General features: G+C 35.2%; 1 protein-coding gene across 14 annotated transcripts in view; it reads right to left on the reverse strand.

Moving 5' to 3' along the window:
* The window catches only part of LOC120898944 (homeotic protein Sex combs reduced), a 42,040-nt gene that overhangs the window by 15,775 nt on the left and 3,578 nt on the right, over window positions 1–22,687 (reverse strand). For 13 of the 14 annotated variants that reach the window (XM_040305416.1, XM_040305414.1, XM_040305413.1 and 10 more), the window contains one exon: window positions 9,810–10,665. In XM_040305416.1, the coding sequence (XP_040161350.1) occupies window positions 9,810–10,623 (814 nt within the window). In that variant the 5' untranslated portion in view covers window positions 10,624–10,665. Of the gene's footprint in view, window positions 1–9,809; window positions 10,666–13,108; window positions 13,211–22,687 lie in introns of all 14 variants that reach the window. The other variant, XM_040305412.1, reaches the window with a different exon arrangement.

Genomic DNA, 22,687 nt, shown 5'->3' on the forward strand with positions numbered 1-22,687 from the left:
GGTGTCAGAATGTTTAAACCACCAGAAAACAATATTTTGTATTGCTTTTATCCTCGTTTTTTCGCCAGTGTTTTCATTAATGATCACGACAACCCATTCATGAAATAAAACTTCCGGAAATGTAAACAATAAAAGTTGTAGAGCTTAAGATCCGTAGTAGTCAAATTAGATCCACAAGGGTGCACATGATTGAAAATTTATTTTGTTCGTGGATTTAAACAATTTTGCATATATTATGCGAAAAATGTTCTCCATTGTGTTGTTCAACTTTAAGTTAGGATGCTGCATTGTTGATTTTTTCGAAAATTACCATTTTGATGCATTTATGAGAAGTGTCCATCTTACCCGTAGTGTCCGTCTTTACCTACCTTCCCCTACATATTTTTAAAGCTGAAACTCGGAAGCTAGTTTTGCCTGTGGTTTTGTATGGAGTTTTGATATGATTTCAGCAGCCAACTGTTAAACTCCATAAATACGAAACTGGTTAGTATCGTTAACCCCCCACTACAATGAAGCGTATTCCACATTGTGTAAAATGATTTTCATTAAAATAATTATTGTTGATAAATTATTTATTTACATTTACATTTTATAAGCATAATGGAATCCTCAGCATATTGTAGCGAATGACGAAAATCCGTTCGTCGCTCACGGACTTACGTTCCGTTACTTACAAATAATCCTATTGAATAGATTATTCTTAAAAATATTAATGCTGCTTTTTCTGACCAACAGTTTAGTTGTTCACTGTTCAAAATTCATAACATGGCTCAACTTTATAAACCGTAAGGTTTACAGGTTACTCGTTTTCACCTTAAAACTACTCCATTAGAAATCTGTAGCTCAAAACCTGGCAGATTTCCCACCATAGAAATTGGAAGGAACGTTGTCGTGTAGCATAGTTCATTTTCTCCTTCAGCTCCCTGTTATGAAAATCTTCCTAAAAATCAAGTAGTATGAATTCTCGCCTACTATGATTCCTACTATGATTTTCGTCGTTCGTTCGTTCCAAGTGAAAGACCAATATGTCTAGTCGGTTAATAATTAATTTATAACTACAGTCAGAAGTCAATAATGAACGCTTTTTAGTTGGCATGCTTTTAAGTTAAACGCTCAATAGTTGGCTGACAGTTCAATTAAAAGCATGCGTTTGTATGGAAAATCCGGTTTTTGTAAAATTCACAAAAAATCTCATGGCCGCGAAAAATTTCAGAATTTTTTTGTATGGAAAAACGGGCCAACTAAAAAGCACATATTCAAAAGTTGGCAGGGAATCGAAGTTCAACCAGTCAGTTCAGACTGTACAAAGATGTGAAATAGTATTCTGCATAACTCATACATTCACTGTTTTTACCTATCTCATGGATTTTCCCCAAATCGCGAAAAACGACTGTCCATATAATTGTGGTAGGCGCTGTATAATAATTCTCAATACGATCATTTAACAAATGACATAAACAAATTCCTAATTGTTTGCAATATTCCAAGAAAGTTTTGCGATATTCTGTTTTCTTTTTTTATGTTACTTTAGATTAATTTTTCTAAACTAATTCCATTTAATTTTTTTTCGAGCTAATAAATCTATTTTAGCACGCAAAATATTTGTAAATTTAATAATATGTATTTGTGTATGCATTTGTATCGATGACTATGATTTCATGAATGTACCGGGTTCACGACAAAGCATCGAGTTATTCAATTTTTCATTCTTTACCTAAATGTGCTTGCTGGGTCAAACTCTCGATTTAGATGAGAAAGTTAGCATGCAATATGTATGAATGTAACGAGCATATGAAAATTCATGCTTTTATCAGAAGAGCATAGCAGCACACTTTTCTGGCGAAGGCATCTGCATGCAAACGGCATAATATGCAAACAAAATGTGCATGTTCTGCTATGTATTACCAAAAATTTGATCATCCCAAAACGTACTTGCTGTAGCTTCGGTTAGTTTGATTGATTTATACATCACAATTTATGCATCCATAACCTAACATTCTTTCAAGCTAATATCGTACAGGTGCTTCAGTGAAGTGAAGAATGATCTGAATTTGCGTTAACAATGTATTCAGATTGATGCTATTTTTGTTTTCATTCTGACAGAACAGTCACATTGTAATGCAAGTACATAATAGCATTAATTTCGGAATAACAATCAGCTGAAATTCAAAGCATGGTATCAATTTGAATAAAGAAAAAAAAATAAAAAAATAGTTAATTTTTTATGTACATAGTCATGCATCGCAAAATAGTCATTCTGATAAGCGATCAGAGACTTATATCAGCGAGTTTTAAAACGTTAACAGTTTAAGCTGAAATATTTTTTTGTAAGTATCTGAAAGACTGTATCATATACATAAATAAATCAGTTACTTAACATAGTTTATTTCGTTTTTTGGTATGAAAACAAACGTCTTAACTTGAGCAGATCTTTATCGCTTTTTATCGAGTTAGCAAAACTTTTGCTAAATTTTTATTAATGATGAACAAATATAATTACAATTTATTGAACACCTATATGAATCCGTCGTAATGGAATTGTTGTAAGCAAAAGACTTTAAAAAGCGATTTATAATATTTTTAATAGTTTTATTTTAAACAGACCTCAGAAGGTCTTTGATTCGTCACTATATTTGATCAATTTAAAAACGAAAACTTTTAATGATTCTGTATATAAAAAAGCAAGATAAACAAACAAGTATGAAGAATGCTTATAACTAATTATTCACAGTAACTACTGAATACAGGAACCCTACCATTAACCATGGAGACAAGGTACTGAACATTGTGTAGGTCGTATTTAAGAAAATTGCAACATCGATGTCCCTTAAAATGCAAATTATCATGCTTACGTTAGCAGATTTTTCTGCTTAATATCAACCAACACGGTATAAGCACAGCAGAAATTTCGTACGGTAGGAACGAAAGAATATAAATAAAAAGGAACCACAGAAAACAGACAAAAAGAGCTGTAAGGCATAAACGAAACCAGTTATTGGGTGAAAATATTTTTTAATTTGATTCCCATCATGCTTTTTGTGCAATCATGTTCCACTCTGATCTAGTTTATTGTGAAATTATAAGGGCAGTGCAAAATAAAGAAAGAAAAAACTGGTAGTTAGGGTGTTGGCACAAAGATGAAAATGGTCGACCGTTCAGAAGAACATCAAATGTATCGAGTAAATTGCTATTAATGGAAAAATTACTTTCATCAGATTTTCGCATATTTTGTGTGTCAATAACACTACCTACAACGGGAAAGAAAATGTTCAGAGGTCACATAGTAAGCTGGTACTTGAGGTATAGTTCCAAGTTAAAATGTGAGTATATTGCATTTAGGTATGTGTTTCAAACAACCAGGATCCAGCAGCTGGCCCAGGAGTCTATTCGATAAACACGCCGGTTTTTATATGGCTGAGCTTCAATTCCTATGCAAACCATCCTGCGATAGGAAGAACTGACTTTTAAAATACGTGGTAGATTATAATGTGAACCAACCGAGTCGCTCGTCACTGTGAGCAAGAACGTGATTTCATTCGAAATCCAACTGTTGAAGATGCAACAAATAGACGTGGATATTTTTGTTGTAGTTACATATATACATATATAAGTACATATACAGCCTATTAACTTTGTTTCCGTGGAGCGCTTGCAACTTGAAACCCACCAAAATCAAAATCACCATTTCTCATAGCAACGAAAACCCGAACAGAGTACGGCGAATCTTTTTCGTGCAATATTTACCATCCGCTGGTGGCTGGATGGCACAAATATTTGCTTGCATTATTTATTATATTTGATATTTTACATTATAATATTTGACAGGTGTAAATAACACTGTGTTCTTGGGTATTAAAACTTAGTGTTTGGATCCCTGTGCACGATGAAACATTCTTCTTAAAGTTTCTAGTGATTTGCTTACGGTAATAACAATTAAAAATACACATTAACGTAAACGTTTATGAAATAGCCATTTTCAAATCCACAAATGAATCGTGTCATCGAAACGCATCGCCACGAATGTCAGTCAAACATTATCCGGGTTGCATCCATTTGACAGTTACGTTCCGTCACAATGGATTTCGCCATTTGTGTGCAAGCAAAGGTGCATTTTAAAATCGTGTTCTTTTCTTTTCTTCTGTTTGAAATGGGTTATAGTGCATTTATTAAATTGAAAATTAAATCGACCCAAACAATGTTTAACCTTATCTTGCGAAATATTCACGCTTCAGCAAAAAAGGCAACCCTTATGAAGTAAACTGATCGGGCCTGCCACGCATCGACGTTTGTTTACAAATTTTACAGGCTGAAAATCTGATGCTAGTTTTGCGTTAGGTTTTGTATGTAGCGTTGACATGATTTCAGCCGCCAAGTGTTGAACTCCATACAATAAATCAGGCTAGTATCGTAAAATTCACAAGTATTCGATTTAAACACCGTTTTAGACTGTATATGCAAGCTACAAGGTCATTTGTTAAGAAATGAAAAATGTTAGTAATAGTAGTAGTCTAAAGAAGTCTCATGAACTTTCCAGGGAGCCTCAAAAACCGAAACTTAGTGAAAATATTAGGTGTCTGATTTTAGAAATCCCCCACTGTAGATAGTGATGGGTGCTGCGAATCGACTAATACTAATTAGGTTAAATTTCGGAATAATAAATCACATGATCAAAACAAGCTTAAACAAAAAAATATCTGTCAACCACACTTTGCCACTGAGTTAGTGTGGAGGTACCCGTATTGCGCAAATGTTTAAGTTTTACGTTTTGTTAACATATGATCGTTTACCCCGCGTGTCAAAATAGCATATGAAACCCTAATTGTTATTTCATTTTGTTTTTCATACGTTTGCATTATTTTGAGGTTTTTGTAGTTATTTTAATTCATAGATAAATAATAATCTCAGAATATTGTGGTTCAAGTATTCAAATTCAAATAAATTTTCGTTAAACTGCTTAACTTGTCCATTTTGCCCCAGTTTTCTCTAAACATTTCAGGATCCACCGTCAACTCGACTTAACAACATGTTTGTCATAGGCACAAGCCCCGAATGGACCGTGCCTCCATAGGACTGACTATCCTGCTACGGGTAATCAGTAAGTCACTGAAAGCCAATCCCACTTGGGGGGCATAGGCAGGCTTTGACCGACCTCAAATGTTGTGCCATAGAAGAACAAGTTTATCCTTGTTGTAAAATAATGCTTGAATTAAAGGTACCCATTTTTACCGCTTTCCCGTACCGTGTGAACGCTTTCCTGTTCTGTGTGATTTTTTTAGTTGTTTACGATATTTGCGATTTTTGCCTGTTCATGTTTGTTTTGAATGCATCGTACAGTTCGGAATCATTAGACACCTTTTATCAAAATCGGCCTCAGGACTAATTTTTGATCAAAAAAAATTGACAGGCCGTCATTACACTAAGCTAATCTGACAAAATAACTATTTTTTTTTTCCTAGATCTATTAAGAAGAACAGGTCGATACAAAGCCCGTCGCTAGGTTGCCAATTTCAGCACGGTTTTGACAGTTTTGTGAAAAAGTGTTTATAAACAAACGGCTAATAGTTAACGTGGAAAAGTGGACAAATTTACTATTAGGAAAATTATATTTAATAAATTTCTTGCGGTCACCCACTTCTGAAGAATAAAAGAGAAGTAATTGCAGTTTACTCTGTATTCAGAAACACTGAAATCCTTTTTAATTGTTTGGCATTCCGTGACCACGAATCACTACCGTTTGCAACAATCCTGCTGGAAGAACGAAACGTTTAACATGCATAAAACAGAACAGTACATGTTCCAACTGGGTAAAAGAAGTCCTATTTACTTTCAATTAAACACTGAGAGTAAAATGAAACATCCAATCGGCACACACTCGTATAATATGCATACCGTCCTTTGCTTATAATCCGGGGACGATTGATAAATAAGATCTGTGGATTGTATCAGTCATGTGAAATTCTTATTAGATTCTAATTCTTGTATTATTCTGAAATGAACTGAGTGCTAAATGCTGAATAAAAGTCTCATTCACTCCATAGCAATGTCCATCGCTAAACATAAACAATGTTCACTTTAACTGTCAAAATTTTCCCATGGCTTTTTCTCAATTTATTCTAAACGCTTCAACCTGTTCTCTTTCAAAGACCTTGATTGTTTTCATACCCTCACAAAAGTCGATCAAGTTCAGTATCTAGTGTAGCCATTCTATTTTCTAAAACAATTAATAAATGATTTGTTATCTACCAAAACATTGAAAAAGAACCATATTTTTATCAAATTGCTGAAACATAACGGTGAAAAAAAACTAAAAGCATTTTTCTGATATTCGATAATTTTGCACAGCTCAATTTGTTCCCATGCAAAGCGGAACGATCAAATGTTTGTAGCATAGTACACTTTTCTCGTGAGCGTTATGGTATACCTGTTTCAAAAACAATACAAATAAGAAACGATAAAACGAACTCTTTGGCAGCCCAAATGACAGCCGGATCAAACTTTTTTATATAATAAGGTCATTACGCTAGAGAAGGATTACAATTATTTCGTGTAGTACCCATTAACTTATTTTTTAAATCAGGAGAAACCTGCAAATATGCTATTGTTTTCAAAATTATGAAAATATGAGTGTCTTAGTCCAGCAAAGGATATATACTAATTGACTAATATTAGAGCCTTTAATCTCAGCCAGTTTTATAAATAAAGTTAACCAAACGAAATCATTCCTACAACCCATAGAGAGTTATTAAAGTGTTCAGCCTGTATAAATTCAGAATGAAAAGAAGTAAACAAACAAATAATATTCCAAGAGAGGTAAAAAACACTTAAGAGTGAAACGATGTTTTAAAATGTATTAAAATGAATGATTTAGATTGTATTAAAAATAAAAAAGAAAACAAATCGATGTATTTGTATATAATAATTAAAAATATCAGTAAAGTACAATATTGAATATATGTAGTGGCTAAAGCCGTAAGAATTTGAACATAAAATAAACAATTTAAAATTAAAAAAAAATCTTTCAACATTTTGTTCATTACAACTTTCTTATTTCTACTTTACAATGGTTATGTTTAGATAAAAATAACATGCACAAAATAAAATCATTTTGTTGCCAATCGCATAGGATACGGAATCAACTAGCAAGCCGCTTTGTTGAGAGCAATGTTGGACTTTAGCTAATGGATGGAAGTTTAAATGAATACATTTCATAACTTAAGCATTCTATGATTGAAGCTCGGTTTCGTTTTAAAAAACAAATATTCCAATTTGAAAGGTAATGTTAAAAGTAATGACATTTGAACCTTTAAACCCACATTATACGTTACTTCCTACGTTATAAAGTTTATATGTCATGGGTGTCGCATTGAAAGGAATTTTTGTAATTTGTGGAAATCATAAATTATTTGCCTGTTGATAGGGGAATTTGTTACTATTTCCACTTCTCATGTTCAATTTTGTTCGTACGCCATACAACGCCATATGTTAGGAGCATCCTCCATAAAATGGCTGAAATTTTTGAAAATTGTTATATAAATATCACACTACGGCTAATTAACCAGGTCGGATGCCTTGGATCAAACAAAAACCTATGAAAAACCTTATATGAATATATCCTATCCACCTTTCGTAAGGATACTTCGTGAATCAATTTTTTTTCTGAACATACCTTCATCGTAATCACTTACGATTTTCCCTATATAGTGGAAAACGTAAAACCGATCTGTTGCGAACGCACTCAAGCATCATGCCACAGACATTGACTCACGACGGATCGAACCAATATCATGAGTTGAATTGCAAACCATGTGTTCGGTTTTAGTGGGTTTTAGTTTTCGTAATCATGAAAAGATAAAAAATAAACTTTTTCAAGTAATGTTTTTTTTTATTAAGTAGTAACGGTCCAAAAAGGACGTATTGCTTATTTCAAGTAATGTTTGACTTTTCTAAAAAAGGAAAATTTTATTTTCAGCTTAAAAGCTTTTTAATGAATCGACATTTGGTAACTTTTTAAAAGATAACATAAATGCAGAAAATCGGGAAATTAGTAATTTTTTTATTATGGTTGAATAATCTGCAGATATATTCCTAGAATCAGACAGGTTGCCATTTTGAAATTCAGTTTGAAAACTGCCGTTTATGTGTGTTTACAAGCATCTATATAATGATGATATGATAGTAGTAAAATCGTTCAATGCAATGCTTAACAACATGTTTTGGAATCAAATCTCATACATATTGGATCTTTAACGCCAGATATATGTGTGTTATTCATTGCTAATCAACAGAAAAAACAGATTCATTGATAAATTTATTTATTCTGTGATGATAAATGTGTCAAATGCAAAAAGTTATTAATGAAATGGGTACGAAAATACGCATACAATTTCAATTACATGTGTGTTTTATTTAATGGAGGTAATAAGTAATTCCGGTCTGGTGGTACAGTCGTCAACTCATACGACTTAACAACATGCCCGTCATGGGTTCAAGCCTAAAATAGACCGGGCCCCCATACGTAGGACTGACTATCCTGCTATGGTAACAATAAGCCACTGAAAGCCAAGCTCACTTCACTAGTGGGTACAGGCAGGCCTTGACCGTCAACGGTTGTTGTGCCAAAGAAGAAGAAGAATTAGTAATTAAAACTAACGCAAATAGGATAACTAAAATAACACTGCTCATGTTTGTGTGCCAGTATGACTCGAATATATCGTCAGCTCTTAAATTTCTCTATGTTTTATTTCTGATCCCATGAACATGCTTCAGTTTTCAATTGGCGTGGAAATCAACATATGACGTGCGTGATTGAAATATGCATCATAAGTGGTCGTAGCTTCTATTTTGTCATTCACACTTGTTGCGCTCATCAACGATTTTAAACCCAAGAGCCGGAAATGGCTTATAAGGCTACCTACAGTTAGCTGGGCTAACACTACTTGCATCGTATGCTCCATCCATATTAGCTTAGTAACGCCGAAGAAATAGAACGGGGTGGTTCTCTCGTTCTCTCAACGCGGCACAGTAAATATACAAACCATCCATCGTCACCATCGAAAGAGCGATCGGCGTGCGATCGATGGTTGAGTATACCAAACAAATACATCCTAATATGCGGCTACCGTACAATGTTTGCTGACAGGCGGGTGGAACACGATGAGTAAATGCAAACAATTTCCTCTTAGTAACGTCTTCCACACACGAAACACTGTTTCATTTTACATGAGTGATGAAAATGATTAGTGAGAGAACAAAAGGATTACATGCCGCGCATCGCTCTGTACATTTTGCATTTCTTTCCCCTTTCTTTGCTAGTCTCATGGTCTGACCTATGAATTAAAGGTATAATCAGCATGTTTACTTTGAGAAATATTTTTGTTTGCTTTTTCATCAATTTTCACTTGTCCGTTTTACGCATTTTTTGAAACGGCTGCGGTCTTATTAGATCGTTCATTGTCATACGTGAAGCAAAACTCATATTGTCTGTGTATATACTAACTTTTCACCGTTTATAGTTTGTATTGATGGTAGAAAGATGCTTACCATCATCAATACGGTTGTTATGGAAAAGTGTGAAGTGATTGATTGATAATTTCTATCTTTAACATGTGTGTGGAGGCTGTGTTAATGAAACATATGTAGGTCAAAGGGTTGGAAAGGTAAAAATAAATTGAACAATGTACAGTTTGATTGATTGGAAAAATAAATGACAAGGTAAAAATAATCACTAACTACACAACAAAAAAAAAAATCACTCCAAACAATCTGAACTTTGTCTAATCTCTAAAAAAACAAAACAAAATACTACTCACTTTGTCCAATATGCACTCGTTTCATCCATGGATAAATATGGGGTGGAGGTCCTCCTTTCTTACTGCTACTTCCTCCACCACCTTGAGAGCTGCCTCCTTCCGTGCCACTATCATCATCGCTGGCTTCAGACTCCTCTTCCGGACTTGCGAGTGGCAGGTTCACCTGGTTTCGATTGCTTATGTTGCTGGTGTTATTGTTCGTGCTACTAGAACTCACGGCAGTTGATGGATTACCCGATTTCAGAGATCGGCTTACACTTTCAACTACTGATCCTGGGGACAGTTTTGGCGAAATCTCAGGCCTACCACTATTTCCATCATTGGCTCCATTGCTTCCTCCACTGGCTGTACTTAAATCCTGAGGACTGGTGGTGCTATTGTTATTGTTGTTATTAATTACATTTGTACCTGTGCTAGGGCCTTCACTTGCGTATTTACAACTTTGTGAAGTAAGGGCGGATTGCGGTTGTTGTTGCTGTGAAAGTAGGAATTTTTGTGGTTGTAATTGAGTGTAATCCACCATATCGGTAGACTGATGTCCGCCACCTACAGCGCCAGTACTAGCACTGTTTACACTGGTCGCTCCAGCCCCTGCAAGCGGATTGTACGATTGAGGGCTGTAATGGGCCTGATGTGGAGTGCCGGGATAAATATTTGGAGCGTATGTCGATGGTGGGAAATAGCCATCGTTTTGGCCACCTTGACTGCCAGCCGTATTTGGTGAACTATTTGTGTTCTGTGAGTTATTCGGATAGCAGGAGGCAATCGAGTTTACGAACTGATAGGAAGACATCACAAAGTTGTTGGCATCCATGGTTGTGCAGTTACGGAGTCACTAAAACGTTTTTACAGTTGACTGAAAAGAGAAAAAAGCCTATATCATTAATTGATACTGCAAAATTTTACCTCAAAAATATGTTTTTACACTTTAAATTAATTATAATCGTCGTATTGAAAATCAAGCTTTTCATAATAAACAAGAAAAAATAATACAACACTTTTCAAACACGTCTTCACTTCATTCTCCGAGATTAGCAAGTCGAACAAAATGCTACTGAAAAACAAATCACGAACCCAACATAAATTATAAACGCAGCCGTTTGCAGGTCGTGTTACGTTTGAAACTTTTACCTTGTCTTTAATGATGGCGACAACGTTAACAGAGGTAACATGCTGCGATGAAATAAAGAAGACAACACCGCATCATAAACAAGACAAATGTAGGCTGGTAAGTGGTTGGAAACCATGAAGATAACAGAAAGCGTCAACGAGCAACATTAAGGAATAAAGAAAGGAAAATAATTTCCAATGGTACCCTGCAATTTTGAGTCAATGAACAATTTAACCCGATGGCAGTATCACCTATCGCAGGTCTCGTACAATAAGTTTGGACTGTACGCGTTCAGCCCAGCCTTTGAATTTTACCTCAATACGAAATTGGTTTTTTGTAAAGATATGCCAAAAAGCATCTGCAAAAGCCAAAATTAAAGAGAAAACCCTCTCGAGACGTGCAAAGAAAAATACTTTGATGATGAAAACGGAGATACAGAAAAGATGAAAACGAAACATCATGAGAACAAAAAATTTAGTCTACCTGAATTCAACGCACCTATCAGAAAACGGTTGAAAACTGCATGCAGAAATAAAAGAACAACACTAAAATGGCTTTAAACTTTGAAGACGGGTTTTCAGTCCCACTTTGGCTGCATTTTATCCAACAGTCTGATCTTTCGTAAACATTTGCGTATTCCTTGATTTTTGTTAATAGAATTTTAAAAGAATGAGAGAAATAATAAAGAAAAAAAGCAACATGATATTATGCACTGCTAAAGATTTAACAAAACTTTTGTCGTTCATAGCAAACCCATTTTACTTCAAAATTGTTTTGACATTGTCGAATATAAACAATCAAATTTCAGTTTTTTTTATTTAATAACATAAAATATTGATTAATCTGGTTGTGAATAAATAAACCAATCAAAAGTATATTAGTTATATTTTGACAAACATAAAGCATGACCTATTAAATATAATTCTGTTTCTGCTTGCGTTATCCATAAACATCGTTCATGTATATCTGTTATGTGATGGCCACATCCGATATATCCATCCAATACAAAACTCCTACAAAAATTTCAAACATTGGTTAGGTTTAGCTATAAATCAGCCATTTATTCGCAAGCAATGTATAAACAAAACATGAAAAGTACTTTTGCTTAAGGATGTTATAAGGATGATTCTTTAAATTACTAAAGAAGATAAACTTTTTCTCTGTGTCTTAAATGCCTAATGTTGTTCCGGGCAACAAGACAAAAAACAACCCAGTGTTGTGTTGTTTAATTTTGTTGTTTAAGTTTAATTGTGTTGTTTATTTTTCTAACCATGCTTTTAGATTAGAGTTTTAAATAAAACGCAACATTGCATATTTTGAAAATAATAACACTAATAATGCACGCACGGAAACGCTATTGAAAGTCATTGCAAGCCGCAAGCACAACTTTGTTGAAGCCTTATGGTTTGAAGTTGAACCCTGTTGGAAGCAAAATCTGTATTTTCTCAAATGTATTTTAGCGCAAAGATTAAAATGGTTTTTGATAATGAAAAACAATGACGATTCCTCTTTGGTTGGTATAGCTCCCCAAATCAACTCAGGTGATGCATTTTGATATCGTTTGACTGCTTGTATATCATGAAGTCGTTAAATGTAGGTATATCAAGACATGCTCCAAAAATACGATCATTTTGGTTGTTGAAAGCTACCACAATAGCAATAAATTTTTTTGTACAAAAAAATAATGTTAAATATAATAATAAGGATGCGCTTTAAGCAGCAACTAAGATCTGACTACCGTACTATTATTACAATTTGTTTTAATAATAGGAATTTAATAATATATAACCTTGCTTGGATGATATTTTTAAATAAAAACAACAATATCAACAATCGTATTGCTTGATATCATTATCCGACTATTTGGTTTGAAATCTTTCATAATGTAATAATTTAAGTGCTACTTGAACTGGCCTGTGGCTCTTGATCATGTACACAATTTGGCCCTTTACCTCAAAAAGTTTACTGAGCGCTGATCTCGACTTAAAATCTTATGCTAGTTTTGTGTGTGGTTTTGTATGGAGTGTTGACATGATTTGAGCCTACAACTGTCAAACTTCATATAAAAAAGCTGACTAGAATCGTGAAGGGCCCCAATATCATAATTTTCTGCTTTCTGTATTAAAGTACTAAATATAATATCGATTAATCATCTGCATTGTTGTAGCAAAAGTGAAATTCGACTTACGCAGATATTCGAGTTACGCGAATTCCTCGGGAACGCATAAACCGCGTATTTCGTGAAGAGACTATAGTTTTGTTGGCGTGTTGACATGATTTCAGCTGCCAACTATTTGGGATAAAATATAATAGGTTTAACTTTTTCTGTTTGTTAAGTCACTGCTTATCATAGTTATTTCTGCTGAATTATTACGACGTTTATTCGGTCAATCATTCTATTCCACTATCATGTTGATTTAATTGAGCAATTGATGCAACTTGCCCAACATACACTGGAGCGCCGTTTATCCGGGCTCATCGGGACTTGACCATGCCCGGATATGCGAATAACACGGATAATGAGTAAAATAATATATTTTATCACAAACTCCTGATTAGTTTTTAAAATTTTCTTTTTTTTTATAAAAATTACCCAGGTTTCATTAACATCATGTTTTTCCATTGAGAATAAAATTTGAAATTTGTCATGAATAATGTTTTTTTTTCTGACAGTGTGCACTGATAACCGTTTTTTTTTTTTATAAATATCCTCCTCATAACGCAATATCCCTTTAAATTGAACTGTCATTTTTAAACAGCACGGATAAACAGACAGCCGGATAAAAGGTACCCGGATAAACGGCGCTTCACTGTATATGTGGGTACAGTACTACCTGTCAGCTCGATGTGAGCCCGGTCGACAAGGAGTATCACTTTCTTCTAGAGAAAACCAAGGTGGATTAAAATTATTAGGTGGTGGAATCTAGGAGCATTTTGACAATTCGTCACTCGACGTAAGGTCCCCATCCCCTTTCGTTAATACATCTCTCTTTTCGATAAAATCAATAGACATACAAAAATGCACGTATTAAGAAAGAACAACACCAATTTCGTAACAACAATTTCGGAACGAAACACGCATTTTTTCGTCTACTTTCCTTCGTTTTAAATCCTAGTTGTTGACACCGTGATTGGTACGATCTTGTGTCTTATATCATACCAGCTATTCCAATGGATACTGTTTATGGTAAATTTCCTTTGTACCGTCTCAATCCTACTGTTTTATAACTCTGTTTATGGACATCAAACTACTGACGCCTATTCTAATATCGGTCTGGCTAGACCGCAGAATAAAAACTTCAAGCACATTCTTCTTCTTCTTCTTTGGCTCAAATACCGATGTCGGTCAAGGCCTGCCTGTACCCACTTGTGGGCTTGGCTTTCAGTGACTAATTGATTCCCCCCCTATAGCAGGATAGTCAGTCCTACGTATGGCGGCGCGGTCTATTTGGGTATTGAACCCATGACGGGCATGTTGTTAAGTCGTACGAGTTGACGACTGTACAACGAGACCGGCTTCAAGCACATTGGTTCGTCAAAATCCTTTGTCATTCGAGGGTTTCGAGTGCTCTTTTTGCTTGTCTAGCCAGTCTCGTGGTACAGTCGTCAACTCGTACGACTTAGGCAGCGGTCTAATCTTGTTGTGCGCAACATTGTTGCTGGCAAAATGTATGGATTTTGACAGCTAGCGCAACTTTGTTGCCGACCAAATTCAAACCAATTTGATTTTCGTCTGGCAACATTTTCTATTTACCTTGGTCATGGTAATCGGGTGTATGAAATGACACAGCAGCAGTGTGCGTTTTGTTGACATCCGTTAAATTTGGAATTGTTGCATTTATAATACATTTTTTGGTGTTTATTTTATTTTTTCAACACTTTATTCAACAAGTGAGTGATAAAAAATAAACTCTGAGCTGTTGATTGGCTAATTTTTGATGCTAAACAATGTCAAAGTGAAATGTTGCCAGCAACGATATGTTTCACCTCACCTCAGCGATATGTTTCCGAGCAACAATGTTGCGCGCAACAACATTAGACCGCTGGATGGACCGTGCCGCCATACGTTGGACTGACTATCCTGCTATGGGTACTTATCAATAAGTCACTGAAAGCCAACCCCACAAGATGTACAGGCAGGCCTTGACCGACAACGGTTGTTGAGACAAAGAATAAGAACAAGAAGATGTGCTCTGCTGAGTGGAGTCTAAAATTTAGCTCGTATTCTAAAATTACGTCAAGGTCATGTATGTAATTTTTTCTTTTGATTGATGTCTCATCGATAAAATATCGGTCTCAGCACCATTTTCGTTCGACAGTGTAACTATATCTTTCATTACCCTACATGAAGTCGATTCACATCAAATTCAGTAAGTGTAGGCAAACAATTTTTTTTAAATAAATCTAAAATGATTTTTTATCACCAAAACATTGAAAAACAGCTAAAAATAACAACAACATGACAGATCCGGCTGTGATCGAAATTTTTCGATCGAAAAATGGTATTAAGGCCGTATGGGTGTTTAATTGGCTTCGTCATCCGTGTAAATGATAACACAAAACATTCATCTATATATAGCATCAGAGAGTTTATGCCACATCATTTACCGCGTGTAACAATATTCAGGAAACGAGTAACCTATATGATCGATATATAAACGCAAACATATACTATCGCAAAGAGTAAAGGCCTGAGATCGCTGCTTTGCAAAACTTCCGAACTAATAGGAAACAGTCTCGAAGCTCCTTCCACGTGTTTAACTCATTACTGCCCGGGTTTGCAAAAACTAGATTCAAATGACATGATCATTTTTATAACACCAAGATTTATGCCAAAACGAAAAGAAACATATTTTTATGTATTTAATTCATTGAATGTTGAAATATTTGACGTATGCAATTTCATATGCTCATATCATATGATTTTTCCGTTTTTTCTAAAACAATAAATAAAAAAATTAAATGATTTTAACAAATAATTATCATAATTGTCTTCAATGATACTAAAAAAAAGCACTGAAAAGGGCGCAAAGCCATATCACCCTTCAAAAAATTACTTGCTATGCATCGGTTGCAATATGTATATGTTCGTTTGGTTTGGTTAGATTAGTATTGATAAAATGTGTTATTCTGTCAGACATATTTTTCGATGACTTTAATTTTGAAATCATTTTCGTCAAAAAAAAAAATGTAATGCTTCTATGGATTATTCGGAAACGAGTTTATATTTTAGAGTAAAGTATACCGTAGTAGGCTGGTGAATGAAATTTCATAAAGTGTTTAAACTTTATTTAGTTTTTTAAGTTTAAACTTAATTAATTCAAATTTTAAAAGGTTTAATTTTTTTATTAAGATACTGAGCTATATATCTATTTTGACACTTGTCTTCAAACGTTTTGTCACAAATTTTAGTAATACTGAATCCTTTGCAAAAGAAAAAGGGAAAACTTTGATACTTTGATACTTTTGGGGCTAAATTTATCTCGAACTTTGCGCAACATGACGAAATAAAAAGATAAATTAAAAGACACTGAAATTCAGGCGAATAATTCGAACATCAGATTTCCCTGGGCTTCTTTTGCTGGTTCCCCAAAACAGTGGTATAAAACCTAATATTATATTGGTCTGCGGATCAGCTGTAGTCGATCACGTTAACAGACGTGGTCCGCGATAGAATGTATTTTTGAAAAACAAAAGCTTATTACAAAACAAATTGTGTATTTTTTTGCACCATCAAGATTCAAATTTCAACAACCATGTCTAGAGTATGATTGAATCTTATGTTTGATCATAAAACTTTGTACTAAGTCTACATAATGAATGTCCTTAATATATATGAGAAGCGGCAAATGTTTTTTCAAAGCCAAGTGGATTTCAAAGGTTGGAGAGCACTGTAGAATTGATAACATAGCAGAATTGATCGATTTCACCATAGCATACTACTTATGATATTGTCTAGTGTTGTAAACTATAGACGTTTTTAGGCGTTCGCATAAGGCTTTTCGTCAAAATCTTTCCAATAACAAGACTGTAAAAAATCTATTTTGAATATCATTTCATATTCATCTTGTGAATCTAGAACATCCTAGTGCTTTCACCGATTGTAAGTGACTGAAACCTAAAATATTCTCACTTGAACAGTTCGAAAGTTTTCGTTCATTTGCTGGAGTACATGAATATAAGAGAAAAAGGGTTACAAAAATAATAATGAGAGTTACTTATGTAAGAAGAAGATCTAGAACACCTGAAGAAGATCAGTGACACAAATGTCATTGAATCAAACGACATTCAGCCGTACCGGCGAACTCGTTCGTTCCTGGGAACGTTCGCCGCAACGCTCATTTTCACTCATTTCATAGCCCGCTAGATAAAAATTTAGAAAACCGTATAAATTTTGTACTGGCCAACCTAGTGATACAACCCATTGTTTAACATGACTGTAGGATAAAAGAGCAAAAATTGAATGCGTAGCTTCAAATATTGTCAAAGTAGGCTATTTCGTGTAGAAGTACGTCACCGTTAACAACGCTGATTCAGACAGATTGAATGGTTAAGGTTTAAGTACAGTTTATTGTTTTTATTTTTTCGGAAATTCTCGATTGGAAATTTGGGGAACATCGGCCCGGGTAATTGGCGGTCAGCCACTCGACATCACTTAGATGGCGTCTTCTGTTGGGATTAACGATAATTGTATACCCCCCAAGAATCATCAAAAGAGCCTAAGAAGATTTAGTTCTTTGAAATGTTTTACATAAGTTCTAAAAGTTCATCCATTGCTAAAAAAAGTCTATCAAACATTCTCGAAACACAAAACAGTGGACATCCGCTGGAGTGAACTAAATACTTTCGAACCAATTAAGTCCCGCAGCTTCGAGCTAGGAGTACTTTAAAAGCAGAGCTGTAAAAGGATAACGACGTGAAAAATTTGCCGCTACTACAAAAATAAATAAGTTTAAGCTTTGTTCAATGTTTATTGCACAGGGTTAGATGTAACAACAACTGATCGGATTAAGGTCGGGCGATTAACTAATACGCAGGGTAAGAATTTATGGCAGTTAAAAACATTAATATAATAAATAGTTCACACCTTGAAAGTACTTGACAAAAAAAGAGCTCTACTAAACAAATCAGGGAAAGGCACAGCATCATTGCATACAACACGACAGGTAGATTATCGTAATATCGTCAACGGAGATCTTAACACTGATGTAAGATGAGAGGAGATATCTTCTCTCAATATAATTGATATCGCGACAGCTGTTAATTTTGCGTAGAGGAGAGGGATTAACGCGTGGAGTGTAGAACGACTAGAATCGACCTCAGCGCTAACCGATTGATTTGGCATTGAGTAGAACTAGTAAATTCTCAACAAAATAATTAACAGGGAAAAGTCTTTTATCAATCTTCTACTTATACTCATTCATATTCACAGACACAGATGAAATTTCATTCCTCGGGGACTTGGGTGTTCACTTAATAGCTCTTTTTTATAAGATTCTTTTAAAAAGTTTATTTTGATCTCACGGATTTTAGATGAGCAAGGAGAGTCAGGCTAAGGATCAGGATGACTGCCCTCTTTTATATCGTTTTGTATCAGCATAAACATCTTTTCATCACTGATTCCGTTGGAGTTAAAGAATCGTTCCAAGAGCAATAGCCCTCTACTGATTTGAAGAGAAAATTGTGTATTGATAGTTACAATCTTCCATCATGTAGTATATACGTCTGGTTTTATATTCCACAGCTAATTATATCGGAATCCAAACAAACTCATGGGCCGGTCTCGTGATATAGTTAGGGTATATGTACCAAAAATGGTGCAATTTGTAGTGGTACCGATGTGTTTTAATGGATTTAAATTGTCAGGAAGGACAATTTCTGAATATTTTAACACAAACCAATTGGAATGTGTTTTATCTACGCAATCACAACCATTTTTATCATGAAACACATCAATTTTACGAAAAAATGCATATTTTTGTGATTGCTTTGTTGTACCTATAATGGTGGTATGCTTATGTTTATGTTTATGTTTATGTTTATTTGTCTATCGATGGACAGTAATGCCCTCTCGAACCATTTTAGCAATGTTGCAATGGTTCCTATAGTCGTCGTATTGTGTTCCTATAGTGGTGGTGCATCAAAAACGGTGTATAATATTAATGAAACTTAGTTTCGAAGCTGTTTTCGTATAAATATCAACGATTACTGCCATAATGTTGGTTTCTTGCGTAATTTGATCGTAAAAAAATGTATAAATTTGGTTGATGAAACTATTGACAAAAGTACTGCATCACACCTGTCGTCAACCTACACCCGGAAGAGTGTGCTTGATTTGGAAGTCAATTTATCATTCAGCCAGATAAGCGAATTTTGGCCTGTTTTTGGTAAATTACCCACAGAAAACTTATTTCTGTTGCTTATTTTAGTGAAAACAGTACGACATGTCAAAAATATCCTCGAAAAATTCTACAACGAACTGTTTTTATTGATTTTATAACTATAACCACTATAGGAACATGCCTGTTTGGTGTACCTATAATGGCACTATGGTAAAAAAAAACACTTAAAAATGCATAAATATGATCAAAAGGCAAATAATTTTAGTAAAACAATAACATTACATAACAGTTATGTTGAAAAACTAGTAATTGCGTGGTTATGTGGTCGTTTAGAACGTTAACAGAAAAAAAGTTTCGTTACGAAATCCTAAGGATTTTGGAAAAATGTTGACACATTTCACAAAATAATGGATTTTTCGGTCACTAAGTAACGGAATGGCCCCATTGAAATTTTAAACCCTTTTTAAAAGGCAAAAGAACATTTCACACTAACGTAAATAACTTAATTACTTTTAATTTGCCGTATGAAGCGCATTTTAGAGCAATAGCACCACTATTGGTACTACCACCACTATAGGTACATATACCCTATTAACTCGTACGACTTAACAACATGCCCGTGATTAGTTCAAGTCCCGGATGGACCGTGACTCTATTTGTAGGACTGACTGTCCTGCGCTCCCTCAAAGCCAAGTCCAATAGAGTTACAGACAGGCCTTGATTGACAACGGTTATTGTGACAAAGAAGAAGAAGAAACAAGGTCATTGATTTCATAGCTTTGTTTCCATTGTTTTTAGCTCGTTTGTTTAATTTTCATTGCTGAGAGAGGTCCTGATCAACACATGATCACCTATTTTGTTATTACATCGGAAATCTGCGGATTTGTGTTTTTTAAACAGACAACTTTTTTAGCATTATCGCATCTATTCTATTTATTTACTTATTTGTTTTTCTGTGGAATTTCACTATCTGGAAAACAGTATGTTGTTTAAAATATAAAATATCATGCGGTGAAAAAAAACAATAACATAAAATAGCCAACATTGAGAAGACATAAGTGTCCAACACTTATCTGAAGACTATGTCATTCTTATCGTCCACTGGTGGTAGGGATGCTTGAGAGCCGCTGTTCAGCTGCCAATGTGGTCCTGGTAGCAGAGTTCGTCAAGATACGGACGAATTGGCTTTTTGTCGTGCTGAACCATCGTATCGAGAACATCCGCACATAAAACTAGAAGTCATTCACCCACTACATATAAATAAAACAACCAGGTTTGCTCAACCATTCATGCCACCCTGCATATTATGATAAGATTATTATCTAATATCTATTTATCTCATATCTTGTTCTACATATTTACACTCCTTTATACAAATAGTAGTGGCAGCTACCATGTTGAGTCTGCGTGATGTTAATCCACCATAAAAAAGCGTAAGATTCCAATGTACCACGAACCAATGAACAAGGTCGGGCTAATGCACAATTAACCGAAGCTTTTTTTTTCTTTTTTTTCTTTTGGCACAACAACCGTTGTCGGTCAAGGCCTGCCTGTACCCACTAGTGAAGTGAGCTTGGCTTTCAGTGACTTATTGTTACCATAGCAGGATAGTCAGACCTTCGTATGGGGGCACGGTCTATTCGGGACTTGAACCCATGACGGGCATGTTGTTACGTCGGACGAACTGACGACTGTACCACCAGACCGGCCCAACTGAAGCTAGTTATGGCATATATTGTGTAGGGAATACGTTTCATTGTGAATCAGATTAATCTGGTTTAACCATTTAAGGCTGAAAATAGATGAACTAGTATTTCGCGCCTGCGAAAATTGGTTCGTGTATTTTTGGCCCAACGGGTGCAGTATAAGGTGAGAATCGTGACATGTCATTCAACACAAAACGAAAGAAGAATGAAATGCTTTTACTAAGTGACAATAGTTCTTATCAACAAGGATGATAACATCTCTATGTAGAATCTTTGTAGGAGACAAAACGCACAGTGCCTTTTCGCCGGTGGTCTTCTCAACGGTGCCATCGCATTTGACTTTGGGATATCTACAGAGCAGTTTAAAGATAGACTCTGACTCCTTATATGGACTCTGTAATAACTATTACCATCACTATTGTAGTAATAATGTACGATAAAGAAGAGGAATATGATATAGTTAAAGGATATAATTCGAGATTAAACTCATACAAGTGTGAATAGCTGTAAGACACACTCTCAAGAAAGACACAAAGCATATCACTAGAGAGTTGCTATTAATGAGGACTAGTAATGGGCAAACGGCTCCGTAGCCGGAGCCGGCTCCGAAACAACAGCTGCGCACCCACGGCTCCGGAGCCAGCTTTTTACTGCACCATAAAAAGGCGTAATAATTACATAAACTAACAGCTCCGGAGCCGTTGGTGTGGAACCGGTTTCGGGCAAAAGTCGGAGCTGGCTCCGGAGCCGTTAGTGCGCTCCGAAACGCCCATCACTAATGTGGACGTGTAAGGACGTGTGGACGTTTCTTTTACATCATTTGTTGTTTATGAGAGCATGGGGGGTAGAGGAAAAAAATAACATCGATTTTGCTGAGCTATACTACTAAAAAGACATTTTTAAAAACTCAGCCTACGAGAGCATAGATCTTTCAGGCAATTATGTCACACTGAGAAAATGCTGGAACAGATCGTCAAACACCAGTGAGACATCGAATGCATACGTGTACATACTCTTTTGCGTATCTACACGCACCGGGAAAAATTGTACGCGATAGACCAATGTCTTCATTCATCCTAAGGTGCATTAAAGGTGCTATTTGTAAATGAACGAAAGAACCGAGATCGGGTTCACGTTCATTGTGATGATTGACTCACGTTCACTTAAAAGAACCGAAATTGCCACCTTTAATGTAGATACAATCCTAAAAAAACCGGTTCAAGTCCCTTTACTATCTTGAAAATTTTCCCATTGATTAGATCAATGCGGTTCACTTTTATAGGAATGTCACAAGACCGTACAGTTTGGTAGTTCAGTCTGGTAAATCGTAGAACACCCAATTCAAATCGTATGATTTACAAACAGTAAACACATTTAGAAGAGACAAATATTAGAGAAAGCTGCGGATACTTTTTTGATAGAGAATTTTAATTGTATTTTAAGGCAAAAAGATATAAAAACCCAAACTCAAATCTATACTCTTATATGGTGCTACAAATTTGCGAAACACAAATTGTTTGATAACAACATATAAGCAGATGGACGAAACAAGTACAGCAAGCCAAACAACCGCATCTATCCTCATAAGAATGAAATGCAGTAGAGCTAACTCCATGGACCTTGCGAACAGCGAAACTTGTAAAGAACCTCTGCTATCTCTCGATAGGTTGACATGGATCCTGGCCGACGGCGACCAGATCAACGAAAATATTCATCCAG

The sequence above is a fragment of the Anopheles arabiensis genome, chromosome 2, assembly GCF_016920715.1.
Source record: "Anopheles arabiensis isolate DONGOLA chromosome 2, AaraD3, whole genome shotgun sequence".
Lineage (NCBI taxonomy): Eukaryota > Metazoa > Arthropoda > Insecta > Diptera > Culicidae > Anopheles > Anopheles arabiensis.